Below are 22,483 nucleotides of genomic sequence, written 5' to 3' on the forward strand. Positions count from 1 at the left end.
ATGACTTCTGAAGTGTTGAGATGGCACAGCAGTTCATATTGGGGAACGCTTGTTCAAATCCCACTGTTAAGTTTTATGTCCTTACCACAAGCCAGTGTAGAGCAGTTATTGTTTACAGGTGGTTCTGTGTCAGATAATCATCATTTACCACCGTACAGTAACTGGTGTTTGACAGACAAAAGATAACCACAAACAGAGACGCAGAAATATATTGGGAGACATATTTACGGCCGGAAACACACTTTTTGACCCAGTACTTTTTAAGATGATTATATTCTTTTAGACTCTTTATAACCGCACACACACACACACACACACACACACACACACACACACACACACACACACACACACACACACACACACACACACACACACACACAAAAACAATGCATGCTTTATAATGAAGTCCTCAGTCATTGTGAATGTTTTGCTTCATCAGCAACTTACCATCACTGTCATCTCCATTCTGTGTTAAAATCCCCCAAAAAGCTATGAACGTGGTTGTCCTGAGAATCCCAGACAATGTTGCATCTAATTCTGACTATGGACAATTGACCTTGATGCAACACAGCAGTTTGCTTTGGGGAATGAGTGGGTGGGGGATCAATTATTAAGAAAAAGAGAAAGCGAGAAAAGAGAGAGGTGCTTGCTAATGCATTACCACCTTCCTCTGTGGCCTGCCTGCCAACGGTCAAGAAATAGTTCTTGCCAGGAAACCCAGCCAAGATCATTGGTAACAATCACATGTGACAACTGGTGCATGATCCTGTCATCCGCATGGCAACCGCCCCAGTGCTGTGTAATCACAGACGATTGTAATAATTTGGTTCCAAGTCACGGTCAGGCCTCTGACCTGAACTGCGTTGCTGTCAACCTTCAAAACTTCACATGTTAAATACTTATTCTGTCTGTGTGGTTGGGGGGTTGAACACTGGGGCATTAGTGTGGGGCTACAGTAAAGTAGCTCTCCAGGGAAAATGGTTGTCGTGTGATGGTTAACAAAAAGGTTTCTGTTAATTTGGCATATTTATCCTAAAAGTACAGAGTTGAAGATTTTGCAGGAGGAGAATAAAGGAAATGGGACAGATAAAAAAGACAAAATCCATAAAGGAAAAGAGACAATAGTAGGACTTACACCTGTAGCCTGTGGACGAGGACTGTTTAGTTGGGATTTGTTATAGAAACTGTCATGTTCTGATATATATTAAAAAGTAGTCTGGACTTGACAGGGCGCTCTGGCTGATGTTCAGTGATGCAGTTACCGTGAAGCATAGCTATATTACTTGCAGTAAGCTTATTTTCAATTGGATACTGCCAACTCTCTAACTCATGTAGTTAGAAATTTCCAAACATGGCTTTGCTTTCACTACTGCATAAAACACTGCACTAATCGAAGCAGCATGAAGATATCTATGCATTTATGCAGCAAACAAACCAAAGTAGAACCATGCAGAGGTAGTATTTTAAAAAATGGTGCAACCTAAGCCAAGGTCTTTTTAACAGTTCCACTTGAGGCATGTCAATAAGCATGAACATCATGATAGCTATGACTGCATTTCATGGTGACAATGTTGACACTCGGACTGCCACTGTCTCTTCCCAGTCAGCACCACATGCATATGTATGTTACATTCTATGGTTTCTACATTCAGACTGGTCTGTCTTTTCGGCATTGGTGCTGAGGTTTTAGGGTTTATGTTGTCATCACAGTGGTAAAAAAAAAAAGATATATTGGTTCTATAAAAATGTATGTCAAAATGTACTGCATGACATGTGGCACAATTATTCCCAAATAGGGGTCTGGAGATTTCCAGGGGTCCTTGATTAGGTTGCAATGCCAGGGTCCCTCAGAAAAATAAGTTACTTATGGAGATGACTGTGAAAGATTATTTTCAACAGCACATTGCCAACTCTTTTCACTGTACATAGGCATGTACCATACGTAATGAAATCTGAGTAGATTATGATGATTGATTCCACTTTCCCTGCAGTGGGACAACTGTTTATAGTCAGTACCTTTTTGTGAGGTCTTCACATGAAAATCTTTTCAAAACCCTTTTGATACAAAGCCGAGGTAGGGATGAGCTCCTGGTATGGCTTGTGTTTGCAGCTCCATCATAACAAGAACCACAAGTCTGTTTCTCCTCAAGATAAATCAATGCCCCTTATTGTTTAATAAATTCTGTCTTTATGTTTTTTGTCCTGTGCTTAAGACATTCAATCAGATGTTGATGTTGTAATATTTAAATTGCGTTGGTAGATTATGTATTTTTCTAAAAGTAGTGCATGTAACAAGCTTTTATATGTAGACGGAAGCCAGATTAGAAATTGAAAAGAGAAAATCACATGTAAAAGCAATGAACTACATGTACAATGAATTCAAAATGTTTCTGCCTTAAACAAAGCAACATGCAACCTGTTTATCTTCCTAAGCATAATAGCGAGCAAATCCCATAGATAATCTTTCTATGTCTTCAGTTTGTAAACTCTGCACAGCCTTACACAAAACATCATGTATCGCTACTTTCTTCAGGTGTGTGTATACGCGAGCCACTGTGTTCGGAGATTAGGTCACACTAGTGTCTTTCCTAAATAGCCAGAGTCATCAGATTACACACTGTGCTCTATGAGGTGCAAATAGCAGTCATAAAATGCTGAAACACTACTTGGGAGGGCGCAAACAGCTGGACTCTCTAGAGTCAGACGCATCCAGACAAGCAGTGACAGGAAGGGGGGTGGCGGGAAAAAATGGTAGGAAAACGGAACTGAGGGGGGAAGCATTCAGTGCATTACAAGGTGCACCTGACTGTGTGCAGTATATGGTTCTCGCTTTCTTTTTGCCTAGCTCTAAGGCTTAAAACTTATGAACATATTTACTCAGAGTACATATTTATTACTTAGGTTTTTGGTCTAAGCATGCGTTTTAATTCAGGCTAAGCATATGAGAAGTACATTATGTCTAAGAGTTTAGAAAGTTTAATTCAGTACCTTAGAAAAATAATCAGATGTATTTATTAACCACTTTTTAGTTTTACTTACTGTAACCAAAAACAAAAAACAGTGCCCCAAAAATTTAAGTTAAAAAAATCTATTCTTCAATAAAGGTATTAGAAAAAATAAACTAAAATTTTCAGACAATCCCTATTTTGACAGACCGAAGTGCAGCAATAATTCTTTCTTGTCTTTGGTGCATGTAAACTGGTTGCAGCTGAAGGCAGGGATTCAAACTTTGGCTCAGTGTTGACAGGGCTTATTGGAAAATTGGGAACGATACCCTGACACCACACTTCAGCACTATTAATCATTTCTTAATCAATTAGCAATTTCACTTCAAGCTGTACCTTAGTCATCTGCTGGCTAGCTATCTAGAACACATTACACAAACTGGAGGTATATCCACCAACTTAATTCCAGTCTCAAGGACAAATAGCCATGACTCACTACCTAATCTACTTTGTATATCTAAGGAAACCAACAGTGATGTTGGAAGATAATAAAACAAGTAATAACCCTTTAAGATCATTTGATGTGTCTTATGTTGAAAACTGATTATATCAACCTGCAAAGACCACACGGCATGCTTTTCAAAGCTTCATCACATCAATAGGCCATCCCTCATATGTTCTTGGAAATCCCAGAGGTGGGACGAGTGTGCAGCATTCTATTATTACTACTACTACAAGCCCTGAGGCAAGAAACACCCCCGTCCTTTTACAAGAGGAAAACACATGACCTCCAAGTGATTTGTGGTGGGGGGACATTCAGCATTTCCCTTTGGTACAAAAGAAAGGTGTGCATTAGAAGTACAGGCGAAAAGGAGCTAGAAACAGGCTAGAAATGTCCCCAATTCATGTTTACTAGTTTACAGAGTGATTGATGGTTGTGTCATTTTTATAGAGGCAAATTAATAAAACATTAAACAGAATCCACAAAAACTGTTCGATGTGGAACTAGCATTTAAAGGCATTTTAAGACCGAGTTGTTACTGCGTTAGATGCTGTGCCACCATCAACCTAAACCATGTATATGTGTACATAAGGTTCTGCAAAATATGCCATTGATGCATGCAAGTTACTGTACTTCTGAGCAGCCACACTCTGGTACAAGGATATTTTGAGCTAACTGCTAATGTCAGCATGCTAACCTGCTCATAATAACAATGCCAACATGCTGAAGTTAAGGAAGTATAATGTTTATCATGTTCACCATCTTAGTTTATAGTAACATTTTCTGATTAGCGCTAAACACGAACTAGAGCTGAGGTTGATGGGAAAGTCTGCACACCTTAAGTTAGACCAAAGAATTGGACACACTGAAATTTTGACCTGATGATGATAGTGCTAAATGAGAAGTGAAGGGATCACTACAGTTAATAGACTTTAGCTTCTCAGAACTATGAATGTCAGAATTTTGTGCCCACCTGTCCAGTAGATGTTGAGACATTTCAGTCTGGACCAATGTGGTGCTATGCTAGCATGGCTAAAAATCCGACAGGATATCATATATAAGGAAAAAAAATACTGTTAAAAAATGCCTGCATGTCACTCTACTCACCCCTCAAATCCCTCACCCCCATTAAAGCCAGACTAAAGCCGATTGTGCTGCAGCATAAAGTCGACACAGAGGAGGCTCTGTTTTATGATCTTCCCCCTCCACATGTGTACCAGGTGAACAGTGCAGTCAGTTGGACTTCCCTGCTTCTTTTGTTCCACCAATTCCTTGCTTGTAAGTAAGAGATTTTTATGGTTGAACTCCTTACTGTCGTCAAAGTGGGGCTAACCGCTCTATGGGCTGCCAGAAGAGAGGAGTTGAAAAGGCAACTTACACACACGCTTTAAAATGCTACTCTCCTTACAAGGGGTTTTCAGCACTTCAAAAATGCCACGGAGGAAACAATGACCCTTATTGCCTTCATCTCTACATCTCTCACTCTCTTTGGCTCTGCTCTTTCTTCATCGTTCTCTTTGCATCCATCAGCAAGCCTGAGAAGACACTAACATACAGGCTGTGTAAGTCACTCAATGTAAGTCAATGCGAATGAATAATGTTGAATCCTTTACAAGGGTGATTTCCATCTATAACAGAAAATGTGTATGAAAAACATTTTTAACCACTACAATGTTTACAGCAACCATTGCAATTAAAGTTAAAGCATGACTGACATGGAGACAAAGAGAACTGAACTGAGACTTATCACAATGCAATAAAACAGAAAGCAATCCATACTGCATGCAGAAATATACTAAAACATATACAACCAAAAAGAAGCTATTCTATCCTGCTATACATGTGATGTCTAGGTCAGGTTCAATTCTGAAAACTGCCTTGTCAAGTAAAATTTATAAAACAATGGAAAAGCAAATAAGGATGATGAAATGGCCTAATCTAAGTTGTATCATGCTGGAGCTGGAGGCCGGGTGCTCTTACTGATACAGCTATTGATCTGGGCTCCTCTGGTCAATATTTACCCGTTGCCTGCCAAATAGGAACCTGACCAAGGTCTCTTATGAGCTTTCACGTGGCCCAGTGAACTTTGTTACCAAGTTTCGACCAATCATAAGCATATAACATCTGGAGCACAGAAATAGGGTATGTGTACGTCAGTGCATGCCACACGGTTAAAGTAAACACACACATGCACATAAGATAACGGACACCCGTTTCCAATGCGTAGTTGGTACTACAGGAAGATGAGTTTGATAATTGCACACCATCCAAAGATAGAAACCGAATCATTTATTACAGATAACGTCTTCTCTAACCTATATGAATCATGATTTTAACGGAATGTAGGAATGAATGTAAAAACTCATCTTATATTTAGTAGCTGACTTGATACATGGTCATGTCGTAAATATGATACAATTCTTATATTGATACAAATATGCAGTTTAAAGCCTGATAAGAGCCTCAAATTTTGGTATTTTTGAAAAATGGTAACTAGCTTTCCCTAGAAGTCTAAATATCTTTGTCTGCTGATATAGCTTTGCAGTTCCCCAATTCACATCAGAAAAAGTCAAATTCCCATTGATTCACTGACCCAGTCCATCTTAGCCAGCCTCAGTCGTGAGAACCACGTTTACAGTCTCTACAACCCTGGACCTTTTGGCTGAATCTTTTATTGGGATCTGGTCTGAAATGCAGACATACACACATGCTCTCTCTCTCTCTCTCTCTCTCTCAAACACACACAAACACACACACACACACACACAAACACACACACACACACACACACACACACACACACACACACACACACACACACACACACACACACACACACACAGAAGAAGAAGCATCCCTTGAGATTTGCCCTTCTCTGTCTGTTATTTTAGAGGGCAATTCTCAGACACAGCAGTGGTCCTTCACAATGAAAATATAAACAGCAAACCAGCAAAGTCAGGCCTGGAATTTAGTATAATTAAAAACACCAAAAAAAAAAAAAAAAAAAACAGCTGAAGTGAAATGTGGTCAGACTGGTTTTTCAAGACATTTGTTTGGTTAAAACTGTGAAAAGACAGTAAATTTCATTGACCATATTGAATTTTTGCTGTAACAAGGCCCTTTAGATGCAAAGCTTGTATGACCACAAGCTTGAATGCTCTCAAGACACAATTACTTCTTTCAGGCTGGGAACCTCAACGTGGCATTAATTTGTAAGGACGAATAAGTAACATTACAGACATGTCTCTGCCTTCTGCCCAGTTGCTGCCTCTGTCTCCAGTGATTGTTGAGTTCTAAAATAATATGTATTTATGTGAGTTCAAAACTGAGAGGATTAGTCTGTATTCATGAAGTCCTTTGTTCTCTACTCCAGACTACTAAAAGGGCAAGTATAACACTTGAGTTCTTAGGTTGGAGCTGCCTCACTTAGGCTTACTTAATGTCATTCTTACAATAAGGTTTCCTTTATGTTCTTGCAGCACAGGAGGACCACAAGGCAAGAATTGAAATTCGGCCAACTTTCTCCACAGAAAAAAAAACAAGTCAGAGGGTAATAATTAGAATCTGTTGATTCAGCAACATATTGAAATAATGAATTTTATCCAGGACAAGTTGGATATGTTACATAAAAAAGAGATAGAAAGGAAACCAAAATTACCCCCAGACACCACCAGAACAAATGCAGAGCTAGTGTTTGGTTCACACACTTCAGTCCAACTCAGACAGATAAATCTGCTCAGTTTTGGATTGGATATCATCTTATTAATTGTGTAGCTTTTAGTATGTCGTAGTATATCGGACTAATATCAACTTTGCATCCATTGCCAAGTTAACTTGCTACCCAGTTGCCATTCATTCACATGCTAGCACCTCACCCTTCCGTAAAAAGACAAGTCTGTTCAATTAAAGTTTCTGTGTTTGCATGTTTGTTTTTTTTAATAGGATTTTCCAGGTTTATAGACCAAACATACTGTGGTGTTTGCAGACTTGTCTTTTCCGTGCATTAGTTATTCATTAGCTGATTTAGGCAAAAGTGCAGTATACATGGAATGAGCAAGAACTAATGATGCAGGACAGACTGAAGGAAGAGACGTCTGTGCATGAGTTGCCAACTTAGCCAGGGGGTTTTTAAGTCAGCTTAAGTCAAGTACAAGCCAATTTTATGACCAGACCAGACAGACAATGTACTGACTCAAGTGCTGTGGGAAAGGCAGCCTCACAGTGGCATACTGAAAGAACTCCTTGATGACTGTGTATGTGTCAAAGACAAAGACTGTGTCTTACAAAGAAAAAGTGTGGTTTTTATCTAGATTTACTGGCTGTCTGTAATCTGATTTTCTCCTCCTTTCATCCTCCTTTTCCCTCTCACTCTTTCCTCTAGCTCAGTGTCTGATTGGCATCTGGTGTCTAATATCTTCCAACCCAAAATTACATAAAATTTCTCCCTGTCTAGGTTTCAGAACGACAAGGACACTAATTTTGTGTTTATATATTTGGGGTCCCAGGATGAGCCAAATTTCTTAAATCTGGCTTCCAGGCTCACTATTTCTCCATAATACAGTATTCACTTGGTAGATCAATCTAAATGCTGCCAAAACTAAACTAAAATAAAAATGTTCAAGATACACACTTTGATGAGCCTGCAAATTAACTGACCCTGAAGTCCTTCTTACTGATGCAAACACACACACCTACCCAGATCCAGCTCATGTACTCCCGCCTTCTCATCTAAACCCTCCTGCAACCCGACTCCACGCTCATTCAGACTCACCATCCCCATGCATGTGGACAGTGCCACAGAGGAGTTGACCCTCGACCTCAGCGACCCCTGGTAAAAGCAGAGGTCGTCCTGCTGGTAGGCCCTCAGGCTCTTGGTGCCGTTCTTTCCCAGGACCTGGATGGTGAAGCCAGGTGCAATCAGGCTCTTCGAGGCCTCCCTCAGCTCCATGTGGAAGTCCTGCCCCAAGCCACTCAGCCGGAAGTGGACCGTTTCACTGCTGCTACGAGTGTTTGATGAGCCCGCATCTGGGGTCAGGGATCTGCGTCGCCTTCTGCGCTGATGGTGGGCAACTTCATGAGAGATGTAAACACCTTGGTGGTTGACCTCATATGGAGATACAATCTCATATTCTGGAGAGAAAGGGAGAGGAACACAGTGAGGGGAGAAGAAGAAAAAGATAGAAAGTTGGGAGATTATCTTGGTGTTAGCAAAACTTATGTCTAGTGAAACAGTGAATTAATTTAAATGCAATGAGAAGAAGATAGAGAGATAAAATGAGAGTGATAATTAAAATCTACTCCTTTGATATATAGGAGCTTTGTGGGATCAAACAGTGGAAGATATTGCCTAGAGAATTCTATGGTGCTAGATGATGCAACTTGGCAAAAGTAAAACACATTGTCCTTATGGTCATTGTGGTTAGTCCATACTAATTTGATATGTCAACATCATTTATTGTGATATACTGCATGCTGTGTCAGCTGCTAACTCGGCTGCATCATAGAATGAAGAAAAACTACAACCTTTTCGCTCCTTTTGTAAATTTGCCTTGAACTGCCTCATATACTTTTGCTGGCAGGGTCAAGAGAGTTACAAGAAAAGGAAGGGTTCTAGACAATTGCAACACAGGCCGTTCACCGGAGAGTGAATCACATTTGACCTGGTGTTTTTTACTACAATTTTTACTACAGCTCAGGCTGGATAACTGCAGGTCATAAAGAGGGCTGGTGGCAGGTCGCACGTCTGGCCTCTTATACCTGTTAAATGTCTAATGGTGCTGTGGCCACAGAAACTAACTTGCTTTCCTCCTCCAAAGGTCAAATCAAAAGAGTGGCCGACTCCATGAGCTGCACCAAAATTGGTTTTCCAGAGGAAATCATGACCGTAGACGTCGCTCCTGTCCACCCTCTGAGTAAGAATGAGCTGACCTACTAAAGGAGGACATCCTGTGTCAGGCATGAAGCATGTTATTATCTTAGGTAAGGCTGTCGATACGTTGCAGGGTTTGGGAGATAATGCCTCTTGCAAGCACACAAAATGTACAAATGCAACAAAATGTGTTAAAACTGCAATTTTTTTCTCTAACTAATGCTGGGAGAAATGTTTCACAGTAACAAAAGTTACTGTGGTGGAATCGTAGTTATAGATAGTGCCTGATACTATAGGCCATCACACACCTTGAAACATTATGCTCTTGATACACTTTGGTTCTAAGAATAACCAGCAAGCAAACAACTAAAACGCCATCATTGTTGATTTTGTTACACTGTTGAAATGGCCATTTCAATCGTGTTCCGTCTTGCCATGGGAAAATGATACATGGTCATTTTATCAGCTAGAACTAACAGCAACCTTTGACTTATAGTCAACAAGAGCCAGAGTCAGTTACTGTACATTACGACCTGCTTTAGCAAGTCTGAATAATGAGTAAATATAGCACAGAGACAGACATGTTTCGGCAGTCAGTGGGAGAAACACACAGGGTGACAGACTGTGTGTCATCACTGGCGGTGTGAATGCCTGAGGTTTGAACTTGGCTATCTGGTGCATTTTGGGTAGGCTGACTTAAAGCCCCTACACACAATATGGCATAGGCTTATTAGTGGATGCATTTATTTAAAGTACCTTGCATTACCATGGCTGCATATGTTTTAGCATTGGTGGTCATAGTGGGAAGTTACAATTGTGATCTACCCAGAGCTACAGGACTGCAAAGAGTAAACAGATACTTCAAGCCTTTTCTACACAGACACCACAGAACTTAAGCAAAACTAGAAAATGGTCTTCTCTATCTTTGTCACGTTAAACAACTCCCCCCACACACACACACACACACACAGACACACGCATTTACACCTACTCAACTGTGTTTGTACCGCCCTAACTCGAAAACCAGCTGCAGTGACCCATGTCCGACAGTATACAAACAAAGAGTTTGCAGGAACAGACTGCACACACACACACACACACACACACACACACACACACACACACACACACACACACACACACACACACACACACACACACACACACACACACACACACACACTTGTATGATGGACTGAGAGACTGAGACAAGATCCTGCAGTGGTGAGTTTGTTGGTTTAGTAGCTCCTGAGTGCCATTATTACTGACAGGGGCTCTAACCATTGGGTAGCTTGGCTTAAACATAACAAAAGATTGAACATGTGAACTCTTTCCTCACCCTAACATAGCTGTATGAATGTTAAACACATTAACACAGAGGAGTAGTTGTTAAAGCACTGGATGTGAGATGAGCTGACAAAGAAATGAGGGCTTCCCCTCACTTACAATTAGGGACATATGTATTTGGAAGGTGACACAATTTTCATAATTTTGCCTCTCTACACCACCACAATGGATTTGAAATGAAGCCATTAAGATGTGATTGAAGTGTAGACTTTCAGCTTTAATTCAAGGGGTTTAACAAAAAAGTACTGCATTAACTGTTTAGGATTTACAGTCATTTTTATACAGTCCTTCATTTTCAGAGGCTTGAAAGTAATTGGACAGTTGAATGACTCAGTTTCATGGACAGTTTTGACCTTGTCCCTCATTATTTTATGACAAATTAAGCAGATAAAAGGTTTTGAGTTGACTACAAGTGTTGCATTGCCTTTGGTAGCTGTTCATGAGAACTCTCAATATGCGTTTCAAAGAGGTGTCAAAGCAAGGGAAAGAGACCATCATTAGGCTGAAATAACAAACCTGTCAGACAAATAGCAGAAACTTTAGTAGTGGCCAAATCAACAATTTGGTACATTCTTAAAAAGAAGGAGGACAAAAGAAGACAACTAAAGTGGATGATCACAGAATTCTTTCCTTGGTGAATAAAAACACTTCACAACATCTGGCCAGGTCATGAACACTCTCGAGGAGGCAGGCGTAACATTGTCAAAGTCTACAATCAAGAGACGTCTTCCTGAATGTAAATACAGAGGGTTTACCACAAGGTGCAAACCACTGGTAACTGCCGAGGTCTGGAAAATATTCTTTGGATGGATGAAACCAAGATTAACTTGTACCAGAATGATGGGAAGAGAAGAGTATGGAGAAGGAAAGGAATAGCTCATGATCCAAAGCATACCACATCTGTCAAACATGCTGGAGGCAGTGTTATGGCATGGGCATGTATGGCTGCCAGTGGAAGTGGGTCACTGGTGTTTATTGATGATGTGACTGCTGATAGAAGTAGCAGAAGTGTATAGAGCTATACTACTGATAGGACATTGCTTCACAGTAGAAAACATACTGCGAAAGCAACCCAAGAGCCTCTCCAGGCAAAGAAATGGAATATTCTTGAATGGCCAAGTCAGTCACCTGGCCTCAACTCAACTGAGCAGCCTTTTCACTTACTGAAGAAAAGACCCACAAACGAGCAGCAACTGAAGCTAGCTGCAGTAAAGACCTGGCAAAGCATCTCAAGGGAGGAAATTCAACATTTGGTGATGTCCATGGGATCCAGACTTCAAGCAGTCATTGACCGCAAATGATTTTCATCAAAGTATTAAAAATAATCCTGATATTTATAATTGTCAGTTTATCCAATTACTTTTGAACCTCTGAAAATGAGGGGCTATGTATAAAAATGGCTGTAATTCCTAAATGGTTAAGTGATATTTTTGTTACACCTCTTCAATTAAAGCTGGAGGTCTACACTGCAATCACATCATGATGGCTTTGTTTCAGATCCATTGTGATGGTGTATGGAGGCTAAATTAAGAAAATGGTAGCACCGTCCAAATACGTATGTACCTAACTGCATGTTTCAGATCATCTCCACATGTGCGCAGCGAAACAAAACAAAACAAACCAAAAAAAACCCCAAAAGATCTGAAGGAGATGCACAGCCAAAGCAGTTGCTGACTCAGCACACCACATTCACGAAACAAAGAACAGATGAAAGTCTCACACGTCCTGCTTGCACTAATTACTGAACTTACTAAACAGCTAAATCGGGCACCAGTGCACCTTTTTTGAAACTGACTCCCCAGTGCCCAATACCAATTTAAGTGAACAAATACGAGGGAGCCATTTTCATTGTGTTGTTCAGCAATTAGATTAAAATCACATTTTCTTTTAGGCACTCATTATCCAAGGGCTCCACGAATCAAAATGTCATTTTACAGCAACTTCCAATGAGCGTGAACTCAGCTGTGACAAATAGCCTTGTTTTACCGTGGACCTCGGTTTGAGCTCCACCGGTGCGGCGGATACTGATGGCTCGGTGTCAGGGTGCAGGTCGCCCCCCAGCGGTGAAGAGAGGCAAGGCACAGCGCAGGTGAGCGCCGTTTGATGCTGCTGGCCGTTTGAGGGATGCAGTGGATGGCTTCGCTTTTAACCTTATTGTGCCCATCAGTTAACCATGCACCGATCATAGTGCACCCCCCCCCCCACACACACACACACACACTAAAAACTTGAATCACAGTCGCAGAAACGCTGCTAAAATCCGGGCATTTTGCTCAACACTTGACGTACCTGTATGTTGAGGTAAATTGAGAAATCGGAGTAAAGCCGATGCTTCCTGGTGAGATTCTGAACTGCCAGCACCGTTATTCGAAAGCAAGGTCTGTAAGAGAGGAAAGGTAAATGAGTCTGTATCCTGCAAACTGTAAATGACCCCTAACGCTGCACTTTGTCATATGAAGTGTTGAAAACTGTACGAGCTCTGCATGCATGTCGGTACAGGCGCAGCGGAGATAATACAACTGACTTACTTTGCCCAGTGTGAAAAAACAAAAGAGATGGAGAAAGAGCAACCTCCATTTTTTCCACTCTGCACAAATCCGTAGAAAAGTCATGTCTGTGATCACCTTTACCCAAAAACACTGAAGCCTATATCACACGGCCACTTTCCAACAGTCCTAAAGCGCTTGGATAAACCAGTCCAACAGCAGCAGCAGCAGTTCTGCGCGACTTGTGATGAATGAAGCATCAACGACTTTCAGACGCAGGCTTCTTCAGTTGTGCCACATTGGAATCCATTCATTTCCAAGCGCAGTATCCCACGGCGGCCAGTCGCATGAACTCAAGTCCTCTCTCCCGACAAGTCATTTTCCTTTATTCCACTCAGACAGTGCGACCAGTATCTAACGTCTCTCTCTCTCTCTCTCCCCCCCTCTCTCTGTCTCACACACGCTCACTCCGCCGCTCCCTCTCTCTCTCTACCCAGTGACCCCCGCGGACCATTTTGACTCCCAGTGAAATCATGTGATTGTCTTAAATAGGCTGCGTCTCGCCCTGGCCAAAGCAGACTTCTATGAAAGTCGCACTGAGTCCGAATCTATTTCCCCCGAGAGCCGAGCCCAGGGAGCAATGAACACAAGGCTGTTTAGGATTCTCTGTGTGTGTGTGTGTGTGTGTGTGTGTGTGAGAGTTTTGAGGAGGGGGTGTGGGTGAGGGTGTGGGTGGTAAGTACAGCCTGTAGCCAACCACGTTTGACACCTGTGCTCAGAGACAGGGTTTGTATCCATCTGTCGGGTTGCAGGAGATGTGTGTGAGAGGAAAAGAGTCAGTGTGTGATAAAAAAGAAGAAACAGGTAGAATGTTGTGTTTGCTTGCAGGGTAATTAGGTATCCTAACAAATTACATATCTTTCCATGCAGTGTAAGGAGACTGCAATAACAACTGTTTGTTATGTTTGTTCTGCATTTGCTCATTTGAAAAGGATGATGCATTTCAAAGTATGTGTAGAGGAGTGAAACTGTTTGTTTGAATTCAGTAGTTTGGCTCTTGTAACCTAAACGTGATCTGCAGATTACACCCTACGGCAGGTAATCAGTAATTTGTGATGCATTACAGTCTGCAATTTCACCTTTGACCCTGTTTAAACCCGCTCGTCATTCTCCCATCTCTCCTGTGTTCCGCAGCTGCACTGATAGGCAGCCTGCCAGCATTTCTTAACTCCCCACAATCATTCATGGAAGTGCATTGGAGTGTGGGAGCCAAAGGATTGGGAGCGCTTGTTTTATATTCTGGAGCATTTCATTCTCCCCAAAAGAAAACCAGATGAGTTTTCTGCTGTGCGGCAGAAGAAATAACTGTGATGGTTTAAGGTGTGATCTTTTTGGCACAAAGTCAGAAATACCTGGATGAGAGTACAAGGAATCAGAGGTGATTGTAAATGGGATGGTCCATGAAGTGCCACCCTTTTATGAGCTCTGTTCCGCAGCCTGCAATGTATTTTTGAATAATTCTCTTAATATCTAGAGAGTTGGAGCTTGAAGAAGCTGGGGCTTTACAGCTATATGTCTTTACAGCTATATGAGCTACTTATCCTAACTAAGATGCGCTGACATCTATACTGACTGAATCTTACCAAAACATTTTTGTTTACTAGCCAGCACAGTCATGTCCTTCCGAATGTGTAAAGGAAACTCCATTATCATGTTTCAGCACGTCAGGAAGCGTGACGAGACGCCCTCCACGACAAATTACACTGAGCAATGGATGCTAGAGGAACAGAGGCTGGATCTAAAAGTGGGACAGGACTTCAGCTTTCTGTGACACTCTATCTTGAGGGTTTGTTGCTCACTGCCGTGCAAAGTGTTTGCATTTGCCAAATTGTCTGTGTCATGTTGGATTAGACATAGTGTCACACATGAAAGATTTATTTGTTTTGAATGATGGGGGGGGGGGGGTAAATGACACAATACGGCGATAGTAAAACCAAATGAGCAACTTTCCCCTAAATGCAACTCCCCACAGATAAGAAGTTTGATTTGTAAATGTTACAACATTGTCAACCCGAGAGTAATATGCTCTAAGCCTGTAAAACTGCTACATATACAAAACTTACTTCCAGATTTCTGCCTAAGTTTGCCAAGGCTGGATTTAATCACCGATAACATGCCATCAGGAGGAGAATTCCTACCATATGTTTGGAGGCTCAGGTAACCTTTACAGTGTCAGCTGCTGCTGAAGTTATATTACCCCTCCTTCCTTTGCCCCTCCCTAACTTGGACACATGTGTGCACATGCTGCAATGCAATACTCACTCTGCACCAATGTGACTAGTAGTGTGAATATATGGGAAACATGCTGCTCACTTATTTCTGCATTTGCCAGTTCTTCTTGTATTTGCTCAGCAAATGCAAAAGTACACAGTTGACCGGAAAGCTGCCAAAACTTTGAACTTTGAAACAGCCTGACAGCATAGTGTTGTCATGTACAGTAGTATGCTTCATTTTGTCCGGTGGGGGGTTTGCGGCTAGATCGTAAACAGCAGACTGAGAAAGAAAGCGAAGACGCTGCATTGTTTGAAGGAGCTGAACATAAAGAAACCCCCTGTAGTCCAAACTGAGTTGGCTGCTGTGAGTGATTTGACCTCTGAACCCCTGAGCTCCTGTATGCCTCTCCGTCTGCCTGCCTGTCTGACTGCTTGTTTGTCTGCCTGCCTGTCTCTCTATCAGCTTGACTATTTGCTGATTGCCTGTCTTTAATATCATCTGGGGATGTACAAAGGCAAACAGCTCGAACATGAGGGCAGCTCATTCCATCACATGTATTGCCACACGAACGAGTCATGAAGTCTCCCACATAAAATGCATCAGTTTACATTAGACAAGCTGCAAACATTCATACTACTTTGATGTTCACTACAGGAAGAGTTTGATCTGTATACTGGTCGGAAATAAGGAATGCGCGCAGTAAAACAATTGTCTGCTTTCACAGACATACATACACATACACGGGAAGACGCTTATTCACTTTCTTGTTGAGAGTTAGATGAGAAGATTTGATACCACTCACATGTCTATACTCACTAAGTATGAAGCTATCGCCAGCAGCTGGCTAACTCAGCTTAGCAGAAAGACTGTAAAGCTCACTGATTAATGTGATTTCTTGTTTGTTTGATCTGCAAAAAAACCAACAGGTAAAAATGACAATTCCTTGAGTTTCTGCTGGTAACTTGGCAACTGGTCCTAGCCAAGAAATAGTTTGACACATAGCAGCCTGTAGAACGGTGAAGTGTTATTTTCACACTTCAGTTTTTGTTCAGATCAAACTAACAAGATACAATGTGTTAATCAGAGAGGCTTAGAGGTGCTGGTAAGAAGATTTTGTTGTCTTTGACAAAGTCGGGATAGCCGTTTCTCCCTGTTCCCAGTCTTAATGCTAAGCAAAGTTAGCCGGCTGCTGGCTCCAGCTTCATATTTGCTGTACAGCCGTGGGGAGAATGATATTGATCTTCTCATCTGTCACTCAGCTAGAAGGCAATTAAGTCTATTTCCCAAAATGTTGAACTATTCCTTTGAGTCTCGCAATGTAGGTCTTAAAGTTTCTTTCTGCTTTAGTCTCTCCAGGTAGTTTTCACTCCTTGGTCTCATTTAATTAGCTGTCTAAAACTGTCATCAAGGCAACATGTGTGTGAGTGTGTGTGAGTGAAAGTCTATACTTGTGGTAAGCATATATGAGTTTGTGTGCAAGCTCCCTTAAGTGATTTATTTATGTGTGTCTTTCTCTGTGAGTTTGAGCGTGAGCCTGCACATGGATGTATGCGTGTGCTTGTGTGTTTTGCTCCTTACATGTGTGTGTGCGGGAATAGTAAGCTGACAGCAGCTGTAAAATTCCTCTCTGAGCATCACAGAGGGGAGGCTGATGGGAGCTGACAGGGAGCAAGAGTGAAGGGAGGTGGGAGAGGAAGATGAAGGTGAGAGTGGAGCAGGGGGAGATGGTGGCTGCCAGCTAGCTTGATGATTGAAGGTTTAGTCAGGCTTTGCAGAAATTCTGCACTGCTGTCGAAGAATGCTGATGCCTTTACTGCTATTGTCTTGACCTTCTGGACTCAAACCCATACACCTTGAATGTATCAGCTCAGAGTGAAACAACTGTTTCCTCTAAATATTTGCAGATGGTGCAGAAGTCTGGCTTTTTGACAACGCAGGAGACATTCCCAGTTATCAACTTATGGATCTTACTTTATATTTTAGAAGGCTAATATCTATATTACTTTATTTTGATTTACAACTAATGTAAACTCAGAATGCATCATTTAGCATGGAAAAACCTTCAACATCTTGATATAGGTAAAATAAAAAAATGCATAAGCTCACTATTGAACAACAGTGTAGAAGGAAAATTTCACAAATGATTGATTTTGGAATGACATTTGCAGTTACTGAAGTCACTGAGTGAGAAGATGAAATAATGTTTTCTTATTTAAAAAAAAATGATATTAGAGAAGATACATTTTTCATGTGTGTGTGTATGTATGTGTTGTGGAAATTATTTGTGTATGTTTTAGAGTTAGAGCACATGAACTCTACTGAGGAAGAAGTAAGTGGTAAGAAGAGCAGGGGAAATGCCAGTTTGTCTGAGTTTTGCATGACTTGCAGAGGGTATAAATGTGTTGCATAAATCATGAGTAAGTGAAGAGGCAGACTTACTTTCAACCTTTTATTTCTCCTTTGGCAACCCAACAGTGTATTACACAAGAATCCCTTCAATAGGGAACACAGCAACTGACTGTGTAGAGTGTGCGAGTGTAGAAGTAGCTGGTTTGGATGCTGCAGGGGCTATAGTGGTAAAGAGAAGACTTCCAAAAAAGATTATCTGAAAATGAGAAAGCCACTGTTTTAAAACAAATGGCACCTTTATTGGATTTCAGAAATAAATGTTATTTAAAATAAATTTGTTGATTTTTTTAGGATGCAGTCCCCTCTGTTGTTTAAGTGCTAAGTATGACAAGCAACTGAATGATCATTAGCATGTAGTATTCAGTGGTTCAATGATATGCTAAGTTTCAAGAGCAGTAACGGGAAACTTGCTTGTGATAGTCCAACAGTGTGTTAATTTGAATTTGGTTCAGTTTGAGAATAAAAAACTAGGACCTGTCATTAATTTAACATAACTTGGCGGCTTTTAATTTCATCCTCACTAGTAGAAATTCTCAAACTCTCAACAGGATGAAAGTTCTTTTTCTTCAAATCACCTACTGCATCAACCACAAGCAAGGACACGGAGCATCTGCTTCCGTCTTCATTGTCCAGGAAAGCAGTATGCTTTGCAACATATGCTTTGTCTTTAGCAGTGTGACTGCATCCGAACTGGATAAGATGTAACTACATATGAGCATTAACACAAAGTCAGCTGTGTGAAGAAACAGAGGGAAGGACAGTTGAAAAAGAAATGACCAATGAAGAGCATGTGATGTTACTCTACAACATCATCTTATACTGTATTAAAGTGGCTGGCAAAAGACTACCACATTGTCTGCATCTTTTAAGTACTAAATAAGTTGTTTTTTAAGCCTTCTCAAAAAGTATTACTGTAGGTATTTTACCTGTTATTAATTAGGCCAGTTCTATTTTGTGGGTCACAACAGCAATCTGTAAAATCATGGGGGCTTGGTAGTTTCAGTTAGCTAGCACCAAACATCAGATTGTTGGTACAGTAGGCTCACCAGCACTCGAGTGGAAAGTTGCACTTGGAACATGTTACTGTACCGCTTCACCCCTCCTTTTCAAATAGCCCCAACTGAACTAGATAATGTATTGGACATGGCTGAGTGACTCAAGCATTAGTCTTCATAATAACCACTGATTAGTGAAGTTATTGTGCTGATGTCAGTGCTCTGCATCAGTTGGCCTGAGAAGTGTTGCAGTATGGGAGGTCTCGTTCTGACCCTGTTTGATCATGTGAGCAGAGATAGTTCACATTGGGACACAATGCTGGACAAAGCTGACATATTCCTGATTAATCTGATTTATAGTGGCAATCATCATGTTGACCTATTGCTGTCCAAATAGTGGGTTAGGCTATTAATCCAATCAGTTGCGCATTATTTTCAGCAACAAGTGTCCTATCAAAACACTGGTTACTCTTTGAGTGCGTGAAGTTCTTTAATTACAACACTAGTAGAGTTAATAGTTTGGGTCACAGATTCCTATTTGAGGTTATGAGTAATTAAGATAATTACAGTATGTTGTATTTACTTTTATTTTAAGGGATAAGGCACTGAATTCCATAACTACGTAGATTCTTTGTTTATACTTCTATTCTTTTTAAAAGGCACTCCCTTCCATTAAAGTTATAGGGACAACATTAGTACAGTACATAATAGTCTTTCAGGAAAAATAGGCCTACGGCTGGTTATTGTTGTTGTTGTGAACGTACATCTCTATATTTCCTCGTGTGGTATTAAGGGACAGCACTAACTTACCAACACAACACCTCTCTCTCTGGGCTTGAGAGCCCGACATGAAAATGAAGGGCTGAAGAATTGCGCTAATTATTGGTAGTGAGCTGTATGTGATCGCTGGGGCAGAAAGAGCATCTCTGGAGGGGTGAAACCTAAAAACAAAGTGGCTAGTCTTATGACACTCTGCAGGGGTGAGAGCCTGCTAAAGTTCACCACCTCTGTATTGTGTAAGCAGCCCTGTTATAATAACTGCCTTCATCTTGGCCTGGAGAAAGACTTTATGACTTTTATTAAAGATGGCAGATGAAAACTATTAGGTTTGCAGCTTTGTGAATCAGAGTTAGATATAACGAAAACATTACTTGCAGCATCTTTCTATGAGAAATACATGTTTAAAATGGTCAATGAATTAGCCTCAATGATTTGCATTAAAAGCCTTTGCAAAGGCCTCCATCTCCAGAAAAATTTTCCTTGAACAGATTTTGGCTAAATAAAATGCAGGCCAATTTCAGCAGCCCTGCCAGTATTACCTTCTGTACTGTACAGTAGTTCTATTTTACAGTGCCAGACCCAAAGGAAAGTGTTTCTCCCGCACTCAAACATTTGCATGTCTGCAAACTGGTGGCGGGGTTTCACCCTGTGTGAACCGATGTCTGGCCAAGAGTCTCTGACCCACACAACCCACTAGTGTCCGTAGTGTGGTGTGGAACTGGACCTGCTGGCAGGACGATGAGGAAAAGAACAAACCTCCTCATTTAGCCTCAAGCCCATGCGTGCAAAATTCTTGCTGAGTAGAGCAGAATTTACAAACCTGTCAATATGCCAGTTTCTAAATTGTAGATAACGCAGTGAAATGTGTTGCAAGGAGTTTATGTTTTTCTATTTTGATGGCCTCCATACTTAGACTTACTGATTAATAGACTGATTGGGGCTTTAAGTAAACTTAACTTGACATTTATCGTGTGAATAGAGAATCTGCATGTTAAGATCAATGAAGTATTAAATCGTATTCAGATAACCACCCTACATTCTTGGTAGACATCTGCTGCACAGTTTAATTACTACTTCACTCACAAGTGTGAGACAGATTACAGACAAGGTTAATTAGCAAAAGTTTGAAAGAAACCACTCGGTCAACTTTATGATTTATTCAGTGCAACTATTCAGTACTTGCAGATCTTAGTTCCTCACTACTGGTCTCAACATTGATCAATAAATCACTTTTCACACGTTAACTGCATTGTGCTAGAATACATTACACTTGTTATCCACCTGATTTCAATAACGATATCTGAACGCAATAAGGGAACTTGAGCTGATATGGATTAAAATTTCCTTCATAGGCACATAATGCTGACAAACCTTGATTCACCACCAGTCACCAGACCAACAACCTGCCTCACCCCCCAGGATAATCAAAGTATGGAAAGCTCACAGACCACCCAGGAACGCACACACACACACACACAGACACACACACACACACACACACACACACACACACACACACACACACACACACACACACACACACACACACACACACACACAAGCACCGCATGGTGCAGAAACAGATTGCCCTACTGAATGTGACATATTTTTCCACAAAGTCCTGTGAAATTAGCAAAAGCTTATGACTGAGATATCCCAGTAATGGTGGAGATTATTGCAGTTTTATCGCACTTTTACACATGCACACACACACTACATGCACAGAAGTTTTGGTAGGTGGCACAATGGCCTAACTGAGCAAGAAGAAATCACCCACCTGGATTCCATACCTGTATCTCTGAACTTTTGAGCCATGGGTCCCATCCATGACAAATTTTCAGCCATGATTGAAGGGAATGTCCTGTGTGGCTGAAGGGCCTGCTTTGTTCTTTTGGTAATGCTTAATTTCTTCAAAGTGCAGACAAGCTGAACAGCATTATATTAATGGGCATTCAAGCTGTGGTTTACTCACAGCAGTGAATCCGTGTCCATGAGTGGCTTTGTAAGAAATACAGCTGGTGATGTATAAAGCCATGAAGGAGGATCATTAGGAGTTTAGAGAAGTTAGAATAAATAAAACATCCAGAGAGGTGAGGCAATTCTGTGCTACTGACAGTATTTAGTATAACTTAGATTTTATAATAATATAATATATCCTCAGGGCCTACAGTGTCATCTTTTTGAAATTTATACGTCAATACTCAGTTTAGTATTTACACTTTTTACACTATTTACACTCGGCGAGTATTTACCTAGCAATTGTATTTAATTTGAAATGTGAAAGGATGTAGGGTGTGTGTCACTATAATACAGCCTACATTGACTGAACTTGCTTTCATATTTGCTAGTGCTGCAGTGAAACAGGGTTTATATGGATGCAGAAGTGGGGTGTGCAGAGACTTTTTAGACTTATCTATTATTAACATGAGTGGCCAATAGTCTCGCGTAGGTTTCGCAAGCTTATGGCCGGCAGGTCACTTGTTTCGAGTCTCAAATTGGCGGGATAACCCCGACCAGGAAAAGTGAAAGAGCAGCACTGGGATGCCGTTGAGCAAGGCACTTAATCCCCACCTGCTGTACTGGGCAGCTTCAAGGTATGAATATATGTAAAAGAGAGCATAGCCTGGTTTTATAAAGGTTAAAAAAAAACGTGTGTTTTTCTGTATGTGTGTGTGTGTGTGTGTGCACATCACATTTAAATAACATGAAGGAAGAAGGCTTTCAGGTGGACACACCTTCTTCCCAGTGGCTCATCTAGTCCTTAACAACAACCACCTTTGGGTCACTCATCACACTCACACGCAGTCAGACATAGAGAAACAACAACAGCAACAACAACAACAGTCTCCATCCAACGGAAAATTGTAACAGGT

At 41.0% G+C, this 22,483-nt stretch overlaps 1 protein-coding gene across 1 annotated transcript in view; it reads right to left on the minus strand.

Annotated features, from left to right (window-relative positions):
• LOC120784414 (A disintegrin and metalloproteinase with thrombospondin motifs 16) overlaps positions 1-13,278 on the minus strand; it is a 55,020-nt gene extending 41,742 nt beyond the window's left edge. The window contains exons 1-3 of the mRNA XM_040118210.1: positions 13,195-13,278; positions 12,956-13,046; positions 8,222-8,580 (exon numbers count right to left, since the gene is read on the minus strand). Coding sequence (XP_039974144.1) covers positions 8,222-8,580; positions 12,956-13,046; positions 13,195-13,278 — 534 coding nt within the window. The remainder of the gene's footprint in view (positions 1-8,221; positions 8,581-12,955; positions 13,047-13,194) is intronic.
• Positions 13,279-22,483: the final 9,205 nt, after the last annotated feature.

The sequence above is a fragment of the Xiphias gladius genome, chromosome 22 (genome assembly GCF_016859285.1).
Source record: "Xiphias gladius isolate SHS-SW01 ecotype Sanya breed wild chromosome 22, ASM1685928v1, whole genome shotgun sequence".
NCBI lineage: Eukaryota > Metazoa > Chordata > Actinopteri > Istiophoriformes > Xiphiidae > Xiphias > Xiphias gladius.